Consider the following 24,771-nt stretch of genomic DNA (forward strand, 5'->3'; position numbering starts at 1 on the left):
ACTCTCAAACATTGGCCTCTCAAGGTTGTTATGGCAATGGTTCATGTATGGCTCATGAAGGTTATAAAAAATCCTCATCAGATAAATTTCAATTCCAACCCAACTCCCCTCGGCAACATTCGTAGCAACCACGCTGACAGGAAGGGTTATCTTTTAATTATTCTCAACGTCCGCAATTCTTTCAACCACGTGCATCTGATCGTGGACGGGACTCTGGACATTACCAATCTTGCACTCTTTGTCTTGCAGAAGCTTTGCCTTCTCGTGAACAGGAAAAGACAAGATTGTGCACAATTTGTAATGGCAACCATAGATGGTTTGAATGCCCTAAACAACCCAATGCTCCTCAGAACCGTAATGTGGAACCTTCAACTTCAGAAGAGTGCTCTGATAAAGGAAAACATGTAGTAGCTCATGTCACTGAAATCGGGGACCCGAAACAATAATAGACCAACACTTCAAATGCTAGACACAGAGCTTGAAAACACAACGGAAGAACCATAAACAATATAATAACATTGCACTGAGCAGGAGCGGCTGCCCCACCCCGTTTATTCAGAGAGAAGCTTTTACAATTAACCATGGTGCGGGTGCATACAGCACCGGATTTTCCACAAAAGCATCATCACAAATCTTGCCTTGATATCTATCCAATGCCAAGATATAAACACAGCACCAAAAGCCATCCAGAAATTGTTCAAAACAGTCCCATGAATTCAGCTCATAAACAGTCCATAAAAACAGCCCGGTATGGAACCAAAAATAGCCCCGAACTCCGTGCCAAAATAGTCCCAAAGCTGAGGCACAAATCAGCCCTAGAAGAGCTCTCAAAACTGTCCCAGATTCCTCCAAAACATCCCCAGAAACAGCCCCAAATCTGCCCATGACATGGCCAGAAGAGAGAGACAACTGCCGATGTACGACCTGTACGGCCAGTGCATCAAGAGAGATGAAAGCTATTGCCTGTTGTACGGCCAGCACAAGAAAACAACACCAGAAGCTGTTGTACGGCCAGCGCAAGAGAGAAGAGAGAGAAGGAGAAGGCTGCAGTCGGCCGTCAAAGAAGATAGATTAACTCCAATAGGCTGAGGAGGGATGCGCATGCATAAAAGGAGAAGCCCTACCCCTTTTTAATAAAGTCAACCAACTATATTTGCAACACTTTTCCCTTTTTGCCCAAAATAGGTGAACTTGCCTAAAAATATCAACTTTATGCTTTTCTTGGTTTGATGCCCAAGTTTCAGCCCAAAATATCAACTTTTTGTGCTTTTCCCAGCTTGTAGTCCAAGTTTCCCCTAGGCGCCTCCTTCTGTCCACATATATATGCCCAAAATAATAATATGTCCAGCCCTTCATTAATGATGTGTGAAAACACTGACTTAAAAACATTATGAGTCACTTAAATGATGAAAATTCCATGGTGCTTTTGCTCAGTAGCCATCTTTCAGGCCAAACTTTGCTAGTTAATGCTCCAGCTTTCTTCTGCGGAAAATCCCCATTCACACCTTGGTTCTGCTCAGTGTGTGAAACACTAATCAAGATTGGTGAAGGGACCAAATGGTGACATCCCCTCCGTCTTATAAAGCAGTTGTCCGCAACTGTAGATTCTTGATACCACCGAGATATCTTTCAAGAATAGCATATGCACTGCCTATCCATAATATTTCATAATTCCGGCATTAAGGCCATAAATCCAGATCCACTATCCCAAGTCAGATACGGGCACAAGAGCCAACCGAATCAAGAAAGAAACTTTATCCATATTCCGAGTCCACAACTTTGATAAAAACCAGACACAGGCACATGAGCCAACTATGTCCCAAATATCCATAAATCCGTAAGCCAGATAATAAGTAGACACAGGCACAAGAGGCAACTGTGTCCCAAATATCCATAAATCCATAAATCCATAAATCCATCAGTAGCTCTAAGTTCCTGCAAAAGAAAAGTAAGCAGAATACATAGCCACAAAACATCTTGCCATGCCATTGGATCGCATAAGGATACCACCACCCCTATGATCCATATGCATTCCCAAGTCATATGGTTCACCAGCACAACAATCCTTCCATGAAACCATACATGCTCGCCAGGGTTTTCCCTTCCACGAGGCTTCACTCACCAAGGTAACTACCCTTCCATGAGTTCATGTGACACGCACCAGGGTTACCACCCTTCCTTGAGTTCACAGAATTCACTCACCAGGGGTACCACCCTTCCATGAATGAATCCATCCACAGTTGGCGTAGACACTCCCCTGCCAACGAGATGTTAGATCACATGACCCTTGGGCATAGACATAAGTCCCTTGCCAACAAGGCGTCATGTCCACTCTACCACATGCACTCCGTGTCCATACTCAGAGCATACACTTTGGAGGAGAGGTGGGCTCAAGTTCACTCTACCACATGCGCTCCGTGTTGGTACTCTAACTACACACCTTGGAGGAGAGGTGGGCTCAAGTTCACTCTTACCACGTGCCCTCCGTGGTGGTATTCTGATGACGGACCTCGAGGGAGAGTAGAACATAAGATGAGATTGAGTCACAGGCATAGACAGTTTTACAGGCATTCCGGCCACCAATAGTTTTACAGGCACTTTGGCCGATAAAAGAAATCCATAGAAAAATCCTTGATCCATGAGATATCCATGAGTTCCGTAAGTCCACTGCATCCCAAATAAAGGGAGCCAAAAACATACTCCATCCAAGCAAAAGGAGCCAAAAACTCAGTTCATAGTCCTTGGTCATGTCCGTATGAAAAACCATGTAAACTAGGCTTTCCAACCATAATATTTACTTGAAACAATTCAAGGCAAACAAACAACACACAATTCTCCTTGTACGGGCATACAAGGGTTAAGTGTCCAAAAAAAACACTTACAAATACTTGTAAAAAGCTCCAACTTTGCAAAACTCAAAGTATACTTAGCTTTTATCTTTGCCGGGTTCATCATGAAGCCAAAAGAAATCTCTCCTTAGCATAGACATAAGGTATCTTGAGATATAGCTCCATATAGCTTGCTCTCGTAAACTTGATTTATAATCCACAATAATCCATATGGAAAGAATGCTGAACATGGGCACATAAAACCAACTCCATATTTCGAGGGTAAAATTTGTGAATCCATAAATTCTTAGACCAAGCTGTCTCATGCTCATGCTCATGCTCATGCTCATGCCTGCTTCCATAGGCTCAATAGCAAAACTGTTGGTCAGTGTAGTCCCCACTTCTGATCTTTTTTCTTTCTCATTGTTGGAAGGAAGCCTCTTGCTTCCGAGAAAGCCTATGCTCTAATACTAGTGTCACCGAAATCGGGTGACCGAGAACAATAATAGACCAACACATCAAATACTAGACACAGAGCATGAAAGCATAGTAGAAGAACCAGAAGCAATATAATAACACTGCACTAGTAGGAACGGCCAGTCCCCTGTAGGAACTTCTTTATTTAGAGAGAAGATTTTACAATTAACCAAAAGTGCGGGTGCATACAACACCAGATTTTCCACAAAGCATCAGCACAACTCTTGCCTAAATATCTATCCAGTGCCAAGATATAAACACAACACCAAAAGCCGTCTGAAAACTGTTTCAAAACAGTCCCCCATGAATTTAGCTCATAAACAGTCCATAAAAACAGTCCGGTACGGAGCCAAAAACAGCCCTGAACTCCACGCCAAAATAGCCCCAAAAATGAGCCTCAAATCAGCCCCATAAGAGCTCTCAAAATTGTCCCCAGAAACAACCCCAAATCTGCCCATGACAAGGCTAGAAGAGAGAGAGAACTGCCGCTGTACAGCCAGATCTTATACGACTAGCAAACAACACTTGTACGGCCAGCACATCAAGAGAGATGAAAGCTACTGCTTGCTAAATGATCAATGCAAGAAAACAACACTAGGAGCTGTTGTACGGCTAGCGCAAGAGAGAAGACAGAGAAGGCTGTAGTCGGCCAGTAGTGAAGATAGAGAAACTCCAATAGGCTGAGGAGGGATGCACATGCATAAAAGGAGAAGCCCTACCCCTTTTTAATGAAGTGAACTAGCTATATTTGCAGCACTTTTCCCTTTTTGCGCAAAATAGGTGAACTTGTCCAAAAATATCAACAATATGCTTTTCTTGGCTTGATGCCCAAGTTTCAACCCAAAATATCAACCTTTTGTGCTTGTGCTTTTCCCCCAGCTTGTAGCCCAAGTTTTCCCTAGGTGCCTTGTTTTGTCCACATATATATGCCCAAAATAATAATACTTCTAGCCCTTCACTAATGATGTGTGAAAATATTGACTTATAAACATTATAAGTCACTTAAATGATAAAAATCCAATGTTTTTTTTTTTTCAAATGGCCTTTAGCCCAAGATCCTCCGATAGTTACCAAGTTTCACCACCCGTAGATGGCCACCTGTAGGCGCTTATTTATCCACCCATAGGCGATGCCACTTAGGAAGCACCAAGGGGGGTTTTGAACCTAGGACCTCTTGGTCCTAGGCAAACACCTTCACCACTTGAGCTATCACCTCATTGGCAATCCCATGTTGCTTTTGTTTAGAAGCCATGCCAGTTAATGCTCCGGCTTTCTTTTGTGGAAATTCCCTGTTCACACCTTGGTTCGCTCAGTGTGTGAAACACTGATCAAGACTGGTGAAGGGATCAAATGGTGACATCCCCAAAATAATAATATGTCCAGCCCTTCATTAATGATGTATGAAAATACTGACTTATAAACATTATAAGTCACTTAAATGATGAAAATCCCATGTTGAATTTTCGCAGAAGCCATCTTTCAAGCCAAACTTTGCTAGTTAATGCTCTAGCTTTCTTATGTGGAAAATCCCTGTTCACACCTTGGTTCCGCTTATAAACATTATAAGTCACTTAAATGATGAAAATCCCATGTTGAATTTTAGCAGAAGCCATCTTTCAAGCCAAACTTTGCTAGTTAATGCTCTAGCTTTCTTATGTCGAGAAAGTCCCTGTTCACACCTTGGTTCCGCTCAGTGTGTGAAACGCTGATCAAGATTGGTGAAGAGACCAAATGGTGACAGCTCATGCACTTCATGTTAATCTCAACGTTGATACATCTATGGCAAACTTTATTGAGTTGGTTGCTGACAACATCGAGGATTCTTCCAAAATGACTTCAAAAGAACAGCAAGATGATATTGAAAAGTCTTTGGATTCTTTATCTCAACATGATGAGTCACCAACGATGGACTTCTATGAAGACACACAGATTACAAAAGCGGATATAACACTTGTTTTAACCTTATCCACATGGGATGACACAGTTGATGTCAAGCAAGAGTATAATGTTTTCAACATTGCAGAGAATTTCAAGTATTCTTCTAACAACTTGGATGAGTACTTCATTACTATGAAGTAGAGCACTTCAGCAAATACTATTCAAGTATCATCGAGAGAAATAATGGGTGAATCTTTAGATTTTTCTACATCGCAACAAAGCCAAGTCCACTTCAAGCCCAACATTTGGAAGCAGACAAAGAAGAAGACATTAAAGAATGATGCTATGACTTGGGATTTAGCATTAAAGAATGATGCTATGACTTGGGATTTAGCATTTAAAGCATGACAACAAGACAATAGAGAAAACTTGTTCAATATTTCTCAGTGTGAGCTTCACCATAAGCATAAATGGCCTAGTGACGAAGATCTTCAGCAACATTAGAAGTCTCTTATTTAGCTGGATTCTTATCTTAAGTGGGAGGGAATGATTGTGACTTAATCCCTCTTAATTATCCTTAATCACTCTTAATCATTGAAGGGATACCAGTGAAGGGTCACACCCTGTCACATCGGTCATCACCAAAGGACACGTCTATTCAAAGAGACACATCTATGTATTAAAGGACACATCTCTATGTCCAAAGGACATAACTATTTATTCAAGAGTCACCATCTTTCGTCAGGGATGTGCCTCTTCATTTGTATCTCTTCAAGCCATAATTAACAAGGCCTTGTGTCTCAATGCAAGAACATCGCTTTCTGCTCTATGCCTCATGTTTACTCAAGTATTGAAGCATAAAATCCATAGTCACAAGGAACGGGGGACAGTAACAGAGGATGGGGACGGGGACGGGACGGGGGACGGCCATAAGTAGGGAACGGGGATGGGGGAGGGAACGGCACTCAGAAAATACTTTTTTTTAAAGTTTTTCTACTCTACACTTATTCTACTTTGGAAGTGTATCAAAATGAGCACAAATTTACATAAAATGGTAAGCTTTTGAGTCATATTGACAAAATATGCCAATCAAAGAGTGAAGGCGTTGACGGTTGATTGTATTTTTTTTTTTCCGAGAAAAGATCCTTTCATTAGTTATGTAAAAAACGCCCGTAGGGCTACAAAAGAGAACTCTCCTGCTCCTAACAGAGAGAAGAGCAGTGAATACAGCATGGCAGCCCGGGAGACTCTCCCTAGGTGCTGCAAAATACAAGCATCAGTCTAAAGAACTGAGCGGCTAAATCATACAATAGGGGGGGGGGAAGAGCCAAACAGGTGGCCTGTAGTGCCAACGGGGGGATCCCGTGTGTAGGGTGTAGAACGGGCCGCAGCGCCAAGTGGTATGAAAGGCCTGGCGCCGTAAGATCGCCTCATCCGAGTCTCCTCGGATGCGGTCGTACTGTCCTCGCAGGGTGTGGATCAACTCCTGCCAAATCCCCCGAACAGTCTCTGCTGGTGGCTCTAATCTCCCCTCAAAGGCCGTAAAGCACCGGGCCCTCCAGGTGAACCAGATGGTGAGGCTGCTGAGGAGCTCCCATCGTAAATCCCTCTCCTGTGTCCAGCTGGCGGACGAGAAATCCGGTGCCGGAACCAGGCGAGGCTGGCCCCTAATAAATCTGATGGCCTGACTGCCCTGCTCCATCTCATAGCCCATAGCAGGCCCTGATGAAGTCGACCAAGCAGCGGCACCCCACGTAAACATACCCTCTGGAGAGAGGGGGGCCAGAATACGCAGCATCCGCAGCCAAATCTGCTGTGCCTGAGGGCAGTCCCAAAGGCAATGTCTCTGTGTCTCCATAGGGTGGCCGCATCGGACGCAGGCCGCCGGAAGACCGCTGTAAACAAGCCAAGTGCCAACCGCTGAGCCCCTGTGGGCGACCAGCCACTGAAAAGCCGAGATCCTGCGGGCCTGTCGACTAGCCCAGAGCCGAGCCCAGAAATCCTCCAGGAACTCCTGTCCCTGCAATCGCCAATGCCCCGCTGCCGCTGGAGAAACCGTCCTCCTCGCCGTCAAAATATGCCGTCCCAGCCGAACAGTATACTGGAAAAAGGTGATCTCTGTGGCCTCAAGGGATGCATAAGGATCATGCCACTCGTACTCCCCGGGGTCCCACTGTAGCCGGGCCAAGGGGCGCGCTGCATATGCCCATATGCGCCAATCCGGGAGCACGTCAGCAGGGTCGGGGTCAATATGCCACTTCCGAGAAGCGGCAGCCACTACCCGAATCCTCTGAAAAGTGCACTCTGCAACCAAAGGCGACTCCACCTCCACTCTCTGGAGTCTGCCCTCATCCTGTATCTCATAATAGAGGCATCTGCCATCCTCAGTGCTAGCTCTGACAGCAATCAGGATCTCCAACTGCGTAAAGGCACCCATCCACCGTGGGGCCACTGGCTCGAGAGGTGTGAACCACTCCTCTGTAAGTGCCTCCTGAATATCATCCCTCATAATCAACCCCCCTCTGAAGTGACTCAGCCTCTCCACCTGGGTCTCCTCTGGTAGACTGCAGAAAGCCTGCCAGTCTCCAAAACTACGAGCTGGGCCTGCCGCTAAAGGTCCCCAGGCTAGACGAGGCCGAGAACCCAGCATATGACCCTGCTCTGTACGAACCGCTGGGCTCCAGATGAGCGGCTGCCTGGCCCGCTCCTCAACACAAGAAGGAGGCCGCTGAGAAAGCCCCGGTCTCAGCAGCTCCCAAGCTCTCAGGATACTCAAAGCAAATCTGTCCTCCCATCCTCTACTGAGGCCTGTCCTCCTCATCTCTATGAAGATCCAGCGAATCTCTGGTGCCCAAGTACCCCCTGCAGGAGGCGCCCGGGCCTGCAGTCGCTGCAAGAGGAGCTCTTTCCAAGGCTCAGCGCCTGGAAGCAACCCCCGAACAATAAGCTTCCCCAATAAGGCTCTACTCTGATCGACTGGATCTATAATGCCCAAACCGCCCTGAGCCAGCGGAAGTGTAATAATTGCCCATGCAACCTTTGCCCGAGCTGGCTGACCGTCCCGCCCAGACCACAGAAAGTTCCTGATCAGCCTCTGTACCTGGCTGATGCAAGAGCTCGAGAAAATCCAGCAAGACGTAATGTACCACATAGTCGCTAACAGCACCTGATTTGCCACCACCACCCTCCCAGCCAAGGATAGTCTAGCTGTACTCCAAAACAATAGCTTCTTCCGAATGCTCAGAAGAAGCGGGGCAATCTGCTGCTCAGGTGACAAATCAAGGCCAATCTGGCATCCCAAATACGGCACTGCTGTGCCTGGAGGAATCCATCTAAAACCGGGGTCCGGGCTCCATGCCGGAGTGGGAGCACTACTGATCCAAAAGGCCACTGTCTTGCGCCAATTGATCAATGCTCCCGAAGCTGCACTAAAAACCTGGAGCGACTGCTCTGCCCGAATAAGATTGGCCTCTTGGCCATGCAAAAATAAGCCCGTGTCGTCTGCAAACTCAGCATCAAGCAAATCCTCCTTCGGACTGGGAGCTGAAGTCCTCTCAAACCAACCTTCTCTGCCGTCAAATACATACTCATAGCCTCCGCAAAGAAGAGAAAAAGGAAAGGGGCGAGAGGACACCCCTGACGGACTGATCTGGTCAGCTCAAAACTCGGCCCCCGACCTCCTGCAATCAGCACCTGGCTGCGAGCTGTGGAATACAAAGCTGCCACCCCTCTGATCCATCCTGGCTCAAAGCCCAGGCGTAGCATAGTGCCCTCTAAGAATCCCCAATCAACTCTATCGTATGCCTTCTCAAAATCGAGAAGCATCACGACCAAGTCCTCGCCAAGAAACCTAGCTCGGGCCGTCGCCTCCCAGAAAGTAAAGATGTTGTCAAGGATACTGCGCTCCTTGACAAATCCTGTCTGAGTAGCATGAATCAACTCCCCCAGGAAGGGCTGGATCCTCAAACTCAAGGCCTTTGCTAAGACCTTGTAGACAGTATTGAGGATCGTAATAGGCCTCCAATGCCGAATGTCATCCGCTACTCCCTCCCCCTTGGGGATAAGATAGATCAAGCCCTCTGAAAAGCTCTGCGGCATCACCCCAGTGTCCAAAACATGCTGAAAGCCCCTGCGGAGGCCTGGCCCCAAAAGGTCCCAATAGCGCATAAAAAAGGCCGGCGTCAGTCCGTCCTCCCCTGGGCAACTATGTCGCGGCAGGACCCTCAAGGCCTCGGCAAGCTCAATCTCTGACAGAGGCGCACCTAGAACTGTGCGCATATGGTCTGTGACCCTCCTCTGCACATGGGCCCACACAGTCTGTCTGCACACATCTCGATCCTCAGTGGCTGGCTCCGCTGAAAGCAAGTCACTATAAAAAGCAGTGGCAATGGCTCTGATCTCCCCGAGCTCAGTAGCTATCGATCCATCCGGTCTACCAAGCTGGCGAACTCTTGCTCGCGCATGACGGGGTCCAGTGATCTCAAAAAACTCCCCAGTCACTCTATCACCAAGCTGCGTCCACTGAGAGGCCTGACGACGATAGTAAAACTCATGTCTCTGCTCCTCTACCTCTCTAACCTCCTGGCGTGCCTGGCTCAGCTGGGACGCCACCCACTCACATGCAGGCTGCTGCTCCTGAAGGCGCTGTAGCGAAGCAAGGCTGCGTCTCAGCCGTTCCTCCCGCTCGCGAATCTCTCCCAGTCGTGTCAAAGCTGCAGCGTGTAGAAAAGAGCTAAGATCAATGAGTCCCTGGGCACACTGGCCCGCTGCATCCTGGTCAGAGCACTGACTATCATGTCAGATCCTCTCAATGTCCTCAGCGAGACTGGGATCTGTAAGTACCCTCTCTGGGATCCTCAACTGCAAGCTGGGCTCCCGTGTCCCCTCCTCCAATGTCAATATAACTGGCGCATGATCTGAAAATGAGGTGCCAGCAAGAATGCCGACGGAACCCCCTCGCTCCCCTAACCAATCGCCCACATAAAAGCGATCAATCCGAGATAGATTAGTCCCTCCCTGCCGGCGATCCGACCGAGAGAAACTAAGACTGTCCTGAGACCGGGAGAAAGCCCCATGCTGCCATGCATCAGTGATCCTCAGTGACATACAAAACCGGTCCCAAGCTGCAAGCTCCGTGCCGTGCACTGTAACATGACTGCCTCCCACCCTATCTGCCGGGTCCTCAAGCATGTTGAAGTCTCCCCCAACACACCAATGTGCGGCCTCTGGCAATGCATCAGTAACCTGAGTCCAAAACTCTGCTCTGGCACTAGCATGATTGGGCGCATAGATGTTGAGCACACCCAATAGCTCATCATGCATCCTCAGAATGACATACTGTGCTCTACCAGGCACAATGATCCCTCGATCCACAATGGCCTGCCGCCATACATCTGCAATAACCATGCATACTCCTCCCTGTCCACCCAAAGGACCAAACCCTGCAGACCAAAAAGTGTCCCATCTACCAGGCATCACCGAACCATATCTCCGGATCCTGCTCTCACCCAAGTGGTGCTTCTGCATCATCAAAATGTCAATGCTGCCACCAACCAGGCATCTCTGAAGCTCCTGCCTCAAGCAACCTCGATAGCGTATAAAGTGTGCTCCGCCAAGGCCCTGTACATTCCATGAGATGATCCTCATGGATGCCCTGCTGAGGTGGATGCTATCTCAGCCGTACGGCGGGCCTTCGCAAGCGGCTTGGATGGAGAGTAGTCCCCATCCGAACGGCTGCGAATCTGCCCACCCGGTGTGCTGCAAGAGTCCCGGATGAGGCGCCAGTGGCTGTGGCCCATGGCGACTGCCTCCTGCTCTGACAGAGAAACCTCGTGTATACTCACATATCCAGGGTCCCGCGCCAAGTCTGCCACTATGCGCACGACCAAATGCCGAATCCCTGAGGTATCCACACTCCCGGGATCCAAGAAAAAATGAGCCAACTCCCAAAGTCGGCCTATCACATCAATCACCTCCAGATCGCTCATGTGGTGAGAAAACTCAACTGCTTGAGTCTTCAAAGTGCTGAGAGCGAGCTCTAGAGTCCACTCCCGATCACAAGGTCCACATAGAGGGAACGAGAAGGCCACCGCTGAGTCTAGTGCCTCCTCCCCGCGGGCCGTAGGTATCACTACGTGAACTCGAATGGGTGCTGGCTCATGGGGGCCCTCTGCTCCAAAAAGCCGAGTAAAGGTATAATCAAAGGCCTCCGAGCGCTGTCTAATGCCAAGGCGACTCAGCCGACTGCGGATAGATGAAATCCGTGAGGCCCTAATCGGCATAGGTCTCCTCTGTGATGCTCGAGCGAGGTCAGTGCTCAGCGCTCTCCGGACTGCAGGTGAGCGCCAGGGAACTGCCAGGGTCTCCCGGGAAGGTGAGGCGGGCGGAGGGGGAGGAGGGGGAGGCGAGGGAGGTGGAGAGGGAGCCGCTGCCGAAACCGGAGCGGAGGCGGGAGGAGGCGAAGGTGGAGACGAGGCGGTGGGAGGGGACGGGGGTGGGGGGGGTGAAGAAGGAGGAGCTGGCATCTCCTGGTCCTCAGTCGCTGCAGGGGTCTCCTCCTGAAGGGGAGCAAAGCTGTTCCTCACGGGAACCCAGTGAGGCTGAGACTGTGGCTGCTGCTGCAGCGGTCTCTGTGCGTGCTGCTGTGGCTGTCTCCCTCGGCGGCGCCCCTGTCCAGGCTGCCACTCCGAGGTCTCTGAGGCCTGAGCAGGTGTCCCTGAGGCAGCCTGTCGAGCCGAATCTGTGGGCGGGCCATCAGTAGCCTGCTGCTGTGGTGAGGGTCGAGGTCTCCTGCGAGGGCAGGCCTTGGCCAGATGACCGACCTGCCTGCAAATGAAGCACTGGTTCGGGAGCCCCGAGAACTCCACTCTCTGATCTATCCACCCCCCCCCTATCCTAGGTAGCTGAATGACCTTAGGAAGGGAGGAGATGTCAGACACCAACACTCTGACCGAAGGTAGCCCCGCTGCTCTGGCCACCACTGAAGCTGCTGAGGGGCCCGTCTCAAGAACCGAGCCCACCAATGCTCCGAGCCTGGGGAGGAGCGGAAGATACTCCCGGCGGAGACCAGGGAAACAAACTGTAATATGGAAGAGGCGCTCTCCCTGCTCCGCCGCTGCTGGGTCAAATCCATGCTGCCAAGGTCTGAAGAAAGCCCGAGCACCCCTGATGTCCAGAGGACTCATGGCAAGGACCTTGGCAACGCTCTGGGCGGCCTCGAACTCGATCTGATAATGGCCCCGGCCCAGGAGCTGTACATCCAGGATCTTGCCCACATCTGCAAGAAGGCGGGCCTGAAGAAGATCCCTGATCTCCCCTCTGCTGGGGCGAGTGCCGACTATACGGCAGATGGTGGAATGAGCCTGGAGGCGTTCCACCTCTGCGGTGAGGCTCGCTTCCTCTTCCGGCGAAAGAGAAAGCCTGATGGGGATGACCTCGGGGGCGGGCGAGGGGGCTGCGGATGAGTCCCTCTGAGACGAGGCGGGAGGAGTCTCCATCAGAGTCTGAAGCTCAGGCGAAGGCGAGGCGAAAGCGGAAAACCTGCAAGAAACGGGCTGCTGCACACAAAGAGGCGGAAGACCGGAGGAAAAGGGAAAAAACACAAAACCCCCTGGGGGTGGAAAACAGCGCGAAGGAGGGGGGGGGGGAGTGGGCGAAAAGACGAAGGAAAAAACCAGGGGGGGGGCGGGGCGCTGCTGAAGAAAGGCAAAGAGGCTAGGCGGGCGGGGGCCAGCAGGCGGAGAGGGTGGGGGGGGGGGGGGGGGGGGGGCGAGCAGGCGAGTAGGGGAGGGGCGCAACGCGAAAAGAAAAAAAGGGGGGCGGGCAGCAACGCGCAAGGAAGGGGGGGGGCGGGGTGCTGCTGAAGAAAGGTGAAGAGGCTAGGCGGGGGGGATGCGAGCAGGCGGAGAGGCTGGGGGCGAGCAGGCGAGGAGGGGGGGGGGCGCAGCAGCGAAGAGGGGGGGGGCCGCAATGGCGAGGGGGGGGGGGGGCGCAGAACCGAAGGCAGGCAGGCGGGGGAAGGAGGAGGGGCGCAATGGAGGGCAGGCGAGCAGCGAACAGCGTGCGCAGGGTGATGGCGGGAGCTTCAGCGAGCAGCATCTACTGCATTTGCAATATCGGTTGATTGTATTAATAATTAAGTAGATACAAAATGAGAGAGAGAAAGAAAGAAAGCTGTATTAACGTCCACTAGAGAGAGAGAGAGAGAGAGAGAGAGAGAGAGAGAGAGAGCCTAGAGGCCTAGAGGCTTGGAAGTTGGAAGACTCAAGAGGCTTGAGAGGGAGAGAGAGAGAGAGAGAGAGAGAGAGAGTCTAGATAGTAGAGAGTAGGGCCTTGTGTGAGAGGCTTGGAAGTTGGAAGTTACTAAGTTAGAAGAAGCTTGAGGGAGAGAGACTAGAGAGAGAGAGAGTTGCTTGAACTTTGAAAACTTGAAGGGGTGTGTGTGTGCTTGTAGCCTTGTAGCCTTGTTCTTATATAGATATTAGATAGGCAAGAGAGAGGCAAGGGCAAGTGAGAGAGAGAGAGGGGAACAACCCTATGGGTAAATTGCTGGCATCGGTAATCACCTCGAAAGGGCCTATTTAGTGCTTCTAAATGCTCTTTCATGCATCTATGGACTGACTTTGACATGCCCTAACAACCTCAGTGACTTAAATGCTTTTTTTCTCCAAGTGGGTTAAGGGGCTGACCCTGACTTCTAAGATTGGGAGACTAACCTACACATGGCCTTCATGGCGTTTCCACTATGTGGACTGGTTCGGCAACCTCACTTCTTTTGTGCATGCTTTTTTTGGGAGTTTATCTTGGATTTTTTGTAATTTGGTCATAATTGGTAGAAGTTCATTTTCTTGTAAAAATGAAGAAGATAGTAGCATAAAGAGTAAAACAAGAAGACACCTCTTATACCTTTCAAAAATCATTCCTCCGGAAAAGCGGGCTGCAGATTTTTTTTTTGAGGGTTGGGAGAGGGGGTTCACTTTTCAAAAACCATATGTCATGTGCATTCAAATGGTGTTTATAAAACCCTGTATGTGATATAAAATGATCCCTTTGAAAACTAATAAATGATCCAAATCACATAAAAATATCCCTCGTGTATGTGGCCTTGTAATGGAGGGATTGGACTTGCTAGGTGGCAAGATCTTGGGCTTGAATCCTATGAGTCTACACCAGACACCTTTAATTAAGTATACATCTCTTCAAAAACATCATCCCTTTATGTAAATATTGTAAGAGGACACACTGTGTGGTGTATGTAGATACAATAGATGACCAAGCCTTACACCCGTGCGCTCTTGTGAAAAGAGCTTCGATGGCTGATTTGTAACTTATGAGATGGGAGGTTGTATGCTAACAGAAGCTTGGGTGTAAACTAACGGTGATATTAATGAATTGTGTGGGGCTGGTAGTAACTCTATATATGCCTTGAGACACCGGGTGGTCATGACTAGAGTGTGTTTGTCTCTGCAGTCATAGTTGGTGCCATTGTCCTCAGTGTTGAACCGGCCCATAAAAAGAAATAGCTACACTTTCCACCTCCCACACCCATCTGGGCCTATCTTGGGTCCCTTTGGGCCTCGCAACCTTTGGACAGGGTGTCCAAGAGTAAAGTCTATGGGATAATGATTCACTCTAGTATGTAGCCTCTTTGGTAATGCACCAAATTTTTGCACCAAATCTTATCCAAGCCATCTCCACACCATCTAGCCTCCTAGCTGCGATCCCCTTGGAAGTATGCTATGTACCTAGTACTAATCCTTGAGATTAGTGGCCTAATCCAACAAGGTTAGGGGAGCCTTGGGATTAGGAGAGAGCATGCTAATACGGGCGGCTAAGGTTATTATTAATAAATCCATGTGTACTGGCTATTTATAACATGATGGTTATTTATAGCAGCAATGGGCACTAGAAAGACGCAAAAATCTGGACACCCTCAATAGCCTCCGTGCATCTAGCTGTCCAAATGTGCCATGCTATAATATTGGCAACAATCTCCCAACTGGTGTCAATCCTCTGTCTGGGGGGTGCATGGTTGTTAGAGGCGTCAGAGGCGTTTGGTACGAGGTGGGTATGGTACGTGCCTTGAAAGACTCGTATTTTTTAGGGACGTTAGAGGCGTTTGTTATATATATATAGTGATAGATAGAGAGAGAGAGAGAGAGAGAGAGAGAGAGAGAGAGAGAGAAACTAGAGTGTGTATGTATGAGCCTTGAGGGAGGGAGAGAGAGGGGGTGTATGAGAGAGGGAGAGAGAGTAGAAAGAAAGCTGTATTAAACGTCTGCAGCAAAAGGCCAAAATGACCTATGAGGCCAAAATAGTCCATCCTCATCAACTGGATACATCATCAAGATTCAAGGGTACAAAGTAAAATGAAATGAACTGAAATGAACCGGTAGAGTATAGAGATAGCTCCAAAAGTGGGTATAAAAAATATCTTCATCCTAGTGGGTATGAAGAACTTTGAACTTTGGGTCTTGAGAAAGTCTGAAGGGAGGGAGGGAGAGAATGAGGGAGAGAGAGTGTGTGTGAGAGGGGCTGCCTTGGGTCCTTAAAGCCCCCATCTAAAGACTCAAACCAGCAAAAAAAAAGAAAAGGCAGTCTTATGCCTCAAACTGTTAGAGGCGTGCCTCGTAACAACTATGGGGGGCGTGTATATCAGAGTGAGGGACATCTTGCAATAAACCATGCTGGGCAATACCTCTACGAATGAAAATAGCAGAATCTGCACCACTGCCCTCATAAAAGCGCTGCGGACCGGACTGGGAGAGCCAAGCAATTGCCCCCCAAGTCACATGCATGGCTCGGCCACTCAATTTGCCCATAAGTTGGGCTACAGAAACCCCAAATCTACTGTGCAGTGTCACCATTTGGTCCCTCACCCGTCTCGATCGGTGTTTTATACACCAGGTAGAACCAAGGTGTGAACATGGACTTTTCCACAGAAGTAGCAAAGCCACAGGATGGAAGACGCCTGTGTAAAGCCAAGTCTGGTCACAGAATGTGTGTGAAGGCTTATCTAGCATATTTCTATTTGAAGGCGGATTACAGGACATGAGTTTACAGGATTTTACTCACTTTTATGGTTTATAAGGATACATGTTCACACTTATAAGTGGGTGGACGTGTGCGGTTTTGTTCAAGGAATATATGTATATATATATGAGGTGGACCTGATCTTTTAAACCAAGTGTGAACACTTTAAGTGGGCGCCTGTTTTTAACTCCCAAAAAGAGGGGTTTGTGGTATTTTTGGAGGGCCTGCCACTTTTAACTATGGGAAAAAGCAAGCATAGGCTGGAAATAGAGGGGAGGGGGTCGACTTTATAAAAGGGGAAGTGATGCGCAGATAAGGAGGAGGTGACTAGATCTATTGGAATTCTCTCCCTCTCCTTCTCTCCTGAGCGCTGTCCGTACATCAAGGCGGGCAGCAGTTCCTTCTCTCCTAGGCGAGAGTAGACGGGCAGGCTTTCCTCTGAACATACAAGCAGGGCCTGCAGCAGCAGATGCGCTGGCTGTACAGGTTCTGTTTGCTCCCTCTTCACCTAGTCTTAAGCAGGTGCCAGTTTTTCTCGCTTTCTCCTCAGTTTGCAGGCCGTACAGAAGGGGGTAGCAGACTGATCAGTTTGCTGGCCGTAGGGGGGGGGGGGGGGGGGGGGGCAGGCAGACTCTCTTCTCTTTTGCTGGTCGTACGCAGCAGAAGGGGCTGCAAGTGACACAACAGACTCTCTCCTCTCCCTCTACACTGGTCGTACAGAGATTCAGTCACTGACAGGGCCTGTCCGTACGGTCGTACAGGGACAGAACAGGTCACACGTGTGGAGCTTAACCGGCCAGCCTTGAGGGCAGATTTGGACCAGATTTTGAGGACAGTTTTTGAACTATCTTTGCACAGATCTTGGGAGATCTTTGTGGACCGTGGACTTGTCGAAGTACTATGGCAGGCCGTACAGTGGTACAGTGGCCAGGCGGGACTTCTCTCTCTTTTTGCGCAGGTTGTACAGTGGTACAGCAGCTGGGCCAAATCAGGGGCTGTTTTTGGAGAGACAAGATTGTGCTTTGATTCTTGTGCAAGCGTTTGCTGAGGAAGATTGTGGAAAATCCGGTGCTGTATGCACCCGCACCTTGGTATCTTGTAAAAGCTTCTGTGTGAATAAAGTTCCTATGGGGGGCCGGCCGTTCCGGCTCAGTGCGGTGTTATTGTATTATTTAAGGTTCTTCCGTTGTGTTGTGATGCTCTGTCTTTCGTATTTGAAGTGTTGGTCTATTCAATTGTTCCGGGTCCCCTATTGGTTTCATGCAGTGCTGCATCCCCATAAACAATGTTGTACAGTCTCAGGATTTGCCGCACACCTAGGGTAGGAAGGTGCTACATTGAAAACCGATCTCCACTGATTGGTGGGGAGACCACCATGTAAGAATAACCAAAAGAAATGAGAGATCTGGCTCCTTCTGTATGAGTGCCAAAGTCTATGCCAATATCTGCGCTGTATCACCGGAGAAATATCATAGCTCTCCCAATGAGGCCTGAGAGTAGGGATTCTATGCATCTGTCGAGTGAGGAGAAGCCTGGCATTCCGGACGGTGAAACTTAAAAAAGGAAGGCTTTTCAAAGGATTGAAGGCATCAATCCACTCCCACTCTCCTGGATCCCAGTGAAGATATTTGATAGGACTGCCACCATATAACTACAAACACTAAGAGCTATGAGTCACTATCTGAGGAGAAGGGTCAATGAACCAATGCTTCCCCGAACGACCAACAATCCTCATTGGACTAAGCCTAGTATTTGGGATGATCTCCTCCGTACTACATCTCCTTAATCTCCCTCTAGGCATGATAGAGTAAATGATGCAATTTGTACCCTCTTGGCTCGGGAGAGCAATGACTTGCAGAGGTATGCCTATCCTCGAAAAGACTCCCAGCCAACTCGGATGATAGTCTTCATGAAAGGTCCCAGAGAGCCACTCATGCAGAATAGTTGCATCAATTTGATCAATACGATGCGAGAACCCCTAAGATGCTGAATGGATGCATCTCTCCGATCCTCCGAAAGACTCTTAAAGGTCTTCCAAGCAAGAACTGTGTGCGCAATTTTCTCCCATCTTGACGATTGCATATAACGAGATGCACCAAGTGGCCGACCGGCCTCATCCTTGATGAGCTCATTCCACATAATAGGTTGTCAGTTAGCCTCATCCAAAGACCTAGGAAGCCTTTGTTGCAAAAAAGATCTCATGCTTCTCCATGCTCTGACAATGGTTGCAATAAGAGGGAAAGATGGTGCCGTGGTATTAGCCTCTGTGAACAAAAATCGTGTCTTGGGCATCCACTCTCTCCTGACCCGGGGTGTACATCTGGAAATTCGAGACAAGAAAAAATCCTTCCAAGGCTGAGTGCCTGGTAGGAAACCTCATGGTAGGAAACCTTCTTGGTACGCCCTGCACTGAACATGCGGATCAATAATATTCAAGCCCCCCTCTTGTTTGGGCTAAATAACTGTGAGCTAAGCTACCCTGGCACAAGTGTCTGAGGTGCCATCTAAACCCGACCAGTGAAAATTTCGGATCAATCTCCACAATTGACCAATGCACGCACGAGAGAAGCACCAACAAGATGCAATAAACCAAGCTGAGGCAAGCAATACATGGTTAGTTACCAAAGCTCTGGAAGCTAAATCTAATCTCTTGGAGCTCCAATGAAGGAGCTTCTTCCGGATGCTCATAAGTACCAGAGCAAACTGCTGTGGAGAAGAAATATCAATCCCTACCTGGCATCCCAAATATCTAGCAATGCATCCTCTACTGATTCAAGTAAAACCAAGCTCTGCACCCCAAGAAACTCTCGGTGAATCGCTATCCCAAAAACCAGCAGATTTGTGTCAATTAATGAGTGCCCATGCTGCCAAACAAAACTCCTCTAGTGCTACCCGGAAGGAACATAAGCATATATGTGAAGCCTCCAAGAACATGGCTGTGTCATTAGCTAACTCAGAGTCAACCAATTTCTCTTGACTACGAAGAGGCAACCTCAATCCAGAAATACTAGCAGTGAAGTGGAGAAAGATGCTCATGGCCTCTGCAATTATGATATATAATAATGGGGCTAAAGGGCAACCTTGCCGTACTGAGAGAGAAATTTGAAACCGCTCTCCTCTATCACCACAAGCTAGTACACTATTGTGGGCATCACGATACATGCATGAAACTCCCTTGATCCATCTCTAAGAGAATCCCATATGACTAAGAGTACCCTTAAGGAAGTTCCGATCCACTCTATCATAGGCCTTCTCAAAATCCAAGAGCAGAATGGCTAAGGGCTGATTGCTCGCTTTAGCCCATTCGACGGCCTCCCAAAACGAGAAAATGTTATCAAAGATGCTCCTGCCGTGTAAGAATTCATTTTGAGTATCATGAATGACATCCTGCAAAATTGGCTCCAATCTGATGCTCACTGCCTTAGCAAGAATCTTATATGCAGTCCCAAGTAAGGTGATAGGTCTCCATTGGCCAATCAATGTCTTATCCCCAAACCTGAAAAAACTTCCCTCGCCTGAAAAGCACGGGCGATTCCTCCAGGATAATTTTACTATAACATAGTCAAAAGCCTTATCTAACTGAACTAATCTGATCGAACCAGTAAGTCCCATAGTCAGATCAAGGAAAAGATTGCACTTGGATCATAGAGACCAACACTTTTTCCCTCATCGAGAGGCACAGCTATTGATTCTTTTCCATATCCGGGATTTACTTCATCTATCATACCATAATAGAATTGAGTCTCATTTTAGGGATCCATCAGTCCAACCTAACCCAATCCAGTCCCGTGGGTTAGCCAACCGCCCAACCAGGTAAATACGCCTCTCAGTGAGAGAAGAAGGCATAGAACCTGTGTCCCACATCTCTTGGAGAGCCGATGTGATCTCAACCCCAATCTCATCCCAAAAAGTAATGAAAATAACAACGGAGAGGCCATCCTCCCCTGGACACTTACCATGAGGTAAGGCATGAAGAGCATGACTGAACTCCTGCATAGAAAAGGGGCATCCAGAGCGGCACACATTTCCTCAGTGATCAAATGTGGCGATGCATTCCAAACCTTCCTCTATGCCCTGTGTCTCAAATCAGAGTGCATCCCAGCACTAAGAAGCTGGCGATAGAAATCAGTGGCAATCTATCTAACCATAAGAGGATCTGAGTGAAGAGTGCCATGTGAATCCTGCAAACTGCTTGACACTATCTCTGGCATGAGATGGGCCATGAGTAGCAAAGAAATGTTTGTTGCTTCTGCCACCCATCCTTGTCCAAAAGGATTCCTGGGCATGGAAATGGTACTCCGCACGTTGCTCAAGAGAGTGATGAAGTTCTGCCCTAACAATACATAAAGAATCTGCAACCCATTGAGCATGAGGATGTTTCTCATGCTCTTTCTGTGTAAGCCAGCCAGTCTATACGTCTAATAGCCCTTTCTAAATCCAAGGCCTCTTGCCTCTTAGACAGGGCACATGTGTGATAAAAGTCACTAATATCACAGAGAGCAGAGGCCAGTGAGAAATCATGAGATCTCCAAATATCAAGCATACGACGTGATAGCTCTGCATCTAAGCGTACATGGGGTGCTGATCCATGGCAATTCGGATCTCTAATACATCGGAGCACAGTTCTGTAAAACCTATTCACCTATAAAAACCAGCAAGTGGAAAGAGTGACGAGGATGAGGAGTATCCTACTAAGCAGGTATATTTGACTCTCAACATGCAGGTATCGTGCTCCAGAGTGTTTGTTGACAGATGGCTACTACAACTATAAGATGGATATGTGGGGCGTTGGATGCGTATTTTTCGAAATAGTTAGCTTGTTCCCCCTCTTTCCAGGTTTGTAATAGTAATGTTTTGGAGATCTTGTTTGCCTTAATAGAGCAAAATGATTTTCTGCTGGGGGTGATGCAAGTGATGTTTTGCAGGTAACAATGAGCTTGACCAGATTCAAAAAATTCACAAAGTTCTGGGAACGCCACCACCACAAGTACTGGACAAGATGAGAAGGTATATAGTTTTTCATTCAAACCATTTGAGCTCTGATTTCCATTTCATAGCTTTCGAGTAAATTTATAGCTTTTCAGAACATTTAGAAGTTCTCACTATTTGGGTGCTTGTGTCATCAGGAGATCACAGCATGCAGACTTTAGTTTCCCACAGCAGGATGGCACCGGCATTGCTCGTTTGGTACCGCATGCATCACCAGCTTGTGTGGAACTTCTGAATAAGCTGCTTGCTTATAACCCAGACGACAGGTACCCCACTTTAAGTATTTTTGTATTTAGCATGAATTGTCAAACAAAGTCAAATACATATTAGTTATCCCTTATTTTTGAGCTATGTTTTTGTCTTATCAAAGACTATCACTACACGTTGATTAAGAAAGGTTTGTTTGCTTATCACGTGTTTAAAGTACTAATGTGTCAATAATTATGCTTTGTATGCTTAATTTAATATATATGGAAAGTTCTTCTATACTCGTACAGATGGTCAGCTCGGCAGGCTCTTAGACACATCTATTTTAAGGAGCTCCGTGAGAGAGACAAGCTTCAGCAAGCATTCCTCAATGCTGCTACTAGAAGTTTGCGCCCATCACCAAGGCATGAAAAAACATAACTGCCTCTGAGTTTTGAAACTTCACATCAATCAGAACTCGAAATGGCCTACTAAAATTACAGCTGCTTTCTCCTTGTTTGGATTTAAAGCTTACTTTCCCAAGTTTTTAAAATAAAGTAAAAGATCTTCTCAAAGAACTTTTTGTTGTATTCAATTAGTAATGCCCCTGAGTGGGCCTTTTAATATAGTTGCAATTTTTCGAACATGGCATGCATCTGTTCTCTGTAGTATGTTTGTCTGTAATATTATGTACATATTTGTTATATATACAAAATTTTTATTTTTTTCTAAATTGATTGTGCGCGCGCGCACATGCATGTGTGTGCACATACGCAGCATGCATGCAAGCACATGTGTAATATATATTACAGTGAACAATCCTACCAATTTATGCTTGTCTAGTCTATATGTTAGTTAACAATAGAGTATCATTACAGATTGGGAATGCAAGATGTGGCTGTTTGTAAGTCTCGAGCAAGTGACGTTGTGAAGATGTCCCTTGCGGATCGAACAAGTGGGTATGGGGATCCTAGCACCGCAAGTTCCCCACAATCCCTAGCCAGCGGTGCATCTCAATTTCCTGTTCTGAGCAGCTGTATTAAGTTCAAAGAGGTGAAGTGTCTCAAGATAATGTGTGCGCTGACTTAATTCTTCGAAAACCATATGTAAATCTGATCCTCGATTTCTTAACATGAATGTTTTAGCAGTTCAAGGTCGTAAATCCAGCATTAGATTGGCTTTTGTTAGGTGGATCTTTTGGGAGTAATTGTTTTTTTTTGCTAATCGAGGCTTTAAATCAAAGGGTTAAAGAGAGAAAGGCAGCTTTTTTGCTTTTTGCTTTTCTGGTCGTGTTTTACCAGGATGGTTTGCAGCAGTATCAAAATATGATTGATGAGGAGGTTATCCTTATGATGTTTGCAGGCTGAAAAGGGCACCTTGGGCTCTACTCCAGTTTCATACCTGGGTGATATACTGAGCCCATTGCCTTCGGTTGGATCCACTCTCTCGATGTATGCCGGCCCGGCGGAAAGCGGAAACACTTACCGAGACTTGGATGATGGGAACACTGATACTTCTCATGGGCTCCCCCCTATCAAGGGGACCTACAACCACTCCATGATTTCACCCAAGATCACATTAAGCCATGCTCCCAGCTTTCAAAGGCCCCAGCGAATGAATACCCCCAAGGTACAAAGCTCTTCTAACAATGGCTTTCTTTAGTGCCCAAAGGAACCTAGTAAAGGCCTTTTTCCCTTTTGCAGGCTCACATGACGAGAAACATGAAGGCAGTTAAAGGCACGAAGAATCATAGGGCTGCATTCCCTGAGCTTTCACCAAAGAGCTCTCTTGGAGTGTATAAACCTGGCGAACCACCCCCCTACAAAAAGAGAGCCAATAATAAGTATGAATTTAGGAAGTAAAATTCTAATAAGTTCCTTAAGTAGCATAATCTTTTCCGAATAATACTGATTTCTGATCATGGTGGGCGTGCGTCTGTGTGGGTGTGGGTGTGGGTGTGTGGGTGTGTGTGTGTGTTTATTTTGAGGGGGGGGTGTGTGCGCTTGCATTGGATTGTGTTGCATGCAGCGTGTTTTGCTGCCCGACAATTGAGTGTCTTTTGGATGTTTTGGCATTTCACAATTATCTACATTTTATTGATGAATACAATCAACGTTTGCTTCAATTTGCAATCTAATGGCTGCAGGTATGTGAGCCCCTATTCTCAGAGATACCTTGGTCAATCACCGTCCATATGCTGAGAGGAAACAACTCTCTCTTTCTCTCTCTCCCCCTCTCTCTGTTTGTGTTTTGACGACTCGGCAGGAAAAAAACCACACCTTGGATGAAATTTTGATCCCAGCCCACACATACCTCGTAATGTTTTTTCTAGTACATGCATCATGGCAGGCAGATGTGAGAAAGTCAGTATTCTCAAGACCATGCTAAATGGTTGAACATGCAGCTTAAACACATGATTTGGTGCTAATTGTTTAAAGAAGAGAGAGATTGGCATGTTGATGTGTACTAGCAGTTGTAGCATGGAAGTATCAAAAGCCAGTCCCGACTACAAAGCCTATGTCCACAGCGAACATAAGCTTTCTTGTTCTTGGTCTACAAAATGGTGGCAATCAAAGTCTGTCATATGTTGACACAAGCATCTAAACCATGAAGGTCTGTGTAAGTATCACAAGTTTATAATGCTACCAAATTAGGCTGGGAATGTAAGTATGCCATCATTTTATTACGACATTGCTAGATAAATGATGCCCTTTTAATTTTAAATTACATGTGCTCAGTTGGATAGGGTGTTTGGTAACCTAGCATGATGTCACAGGTTCAAACCCCACTGGCCGCTTGATGTCGTATGTTGTAAATGAGGTATATATGGTGGTGTGTATGTGTGTGTTTCAAAGTGCACTAGAACTTCGAATTTTCTTTCTGAAAAAAGATAAATAGCTTCGAATGCCAAGCTTTTTGAAGCATTAGAATGCTTAGAATATGTTTTAGATCATTGCCTAGGGTGCTTCCAAGTATTTCAATGATAAGTTTGAAAAAGTCATGTAATGGATTCTTCCAGTTTGTATTTATTAAAGTAGCCCCTTAAAGTTTGGTTTTCTAACTATTCAATGATGATTTTTCAAGAGGTTAAAGCTTTATTGAACCGTTCTAAGATTTTGACAAGACTCAAACCTCCCTACATCTCTTACACCTTTCATGGGTGCCTTGAAGTTTCAGAAGCACAATTGCGAATAGTGAATAAAGACTAGATTATGATTGACTCTACTATTCGACGATGATTGTATTTGTTGTTTGCAATGTTTCGAGCACTTGTGCATCCGATCCTTTTGTTAAACAAATGATTTTTTGAAAATGGGTCAAACAAATAAAAACTTAGTCTCCACAATTGAACTTCTTGGAGGGTTTGCTCTCTCCTTTTATG

General features: G+C 47.2%; 1 protein-coding gene across 2 annotated transcripts in view; it reads left to right on the forward strand.

Annotated features, from left to right (window-relative positions):
• Nucleotides 1-24,380, forward strand: part of LOC147614445 (uncharacterized) — an 80,685-nt gene extending 56,305 nt beyond the window's left edge. For both annotated transcript variants that reach the window (XM_086780456.1, XM_086780455.1), the window contains exons 7-13: nt 20,938-21,050; nt 21,140-21,221; nt 21,341-21,469; nt 22,268-22,442; nt 22,752-23,018; nt 23,093-23,232; nt 23,536-24,380. In XM_086780456.1, coding sequence (XP_086636582.1) covers nt 20,938-21,050; nt 21,140-21,221; nt 21,341-21,469; nt 22,268-22,442; nt 22,752-23,018; nt 23,093-23,232; nt 23,536-23,590 — 961 coding nt within the window. In that variant the 3' untranslated portion in view covers nt 23,591-24,380. The remainder of the gene's footprint in view (nt 1-20,937; nt 21,051-21,139; nt 21,222-21,340; nt 21,470-22,267; nt 22,443-22,751; nt 23,019-23,092; nt 23,233-23,535) is intronic.
• Nucleotides 24,381-24,771: the final 391 nt, after the last annotated feature.

This window comes from Cibotium barometz, chromosome 42 (assembly GCF_041138505.1).
Source record: "Cibotium barometz isolate CiBa-2024 chromosome 42, ASM4113850v1, whole genome shotgun sequence".
NCBI classification, from domain to species: domain Eukaryota; kingdom Viridiplantae; phylum Streptophyta; class Polypodiopsida; order Cyatheales; family Cibotiaceae; genus Cibotium; species Cibotium barometz.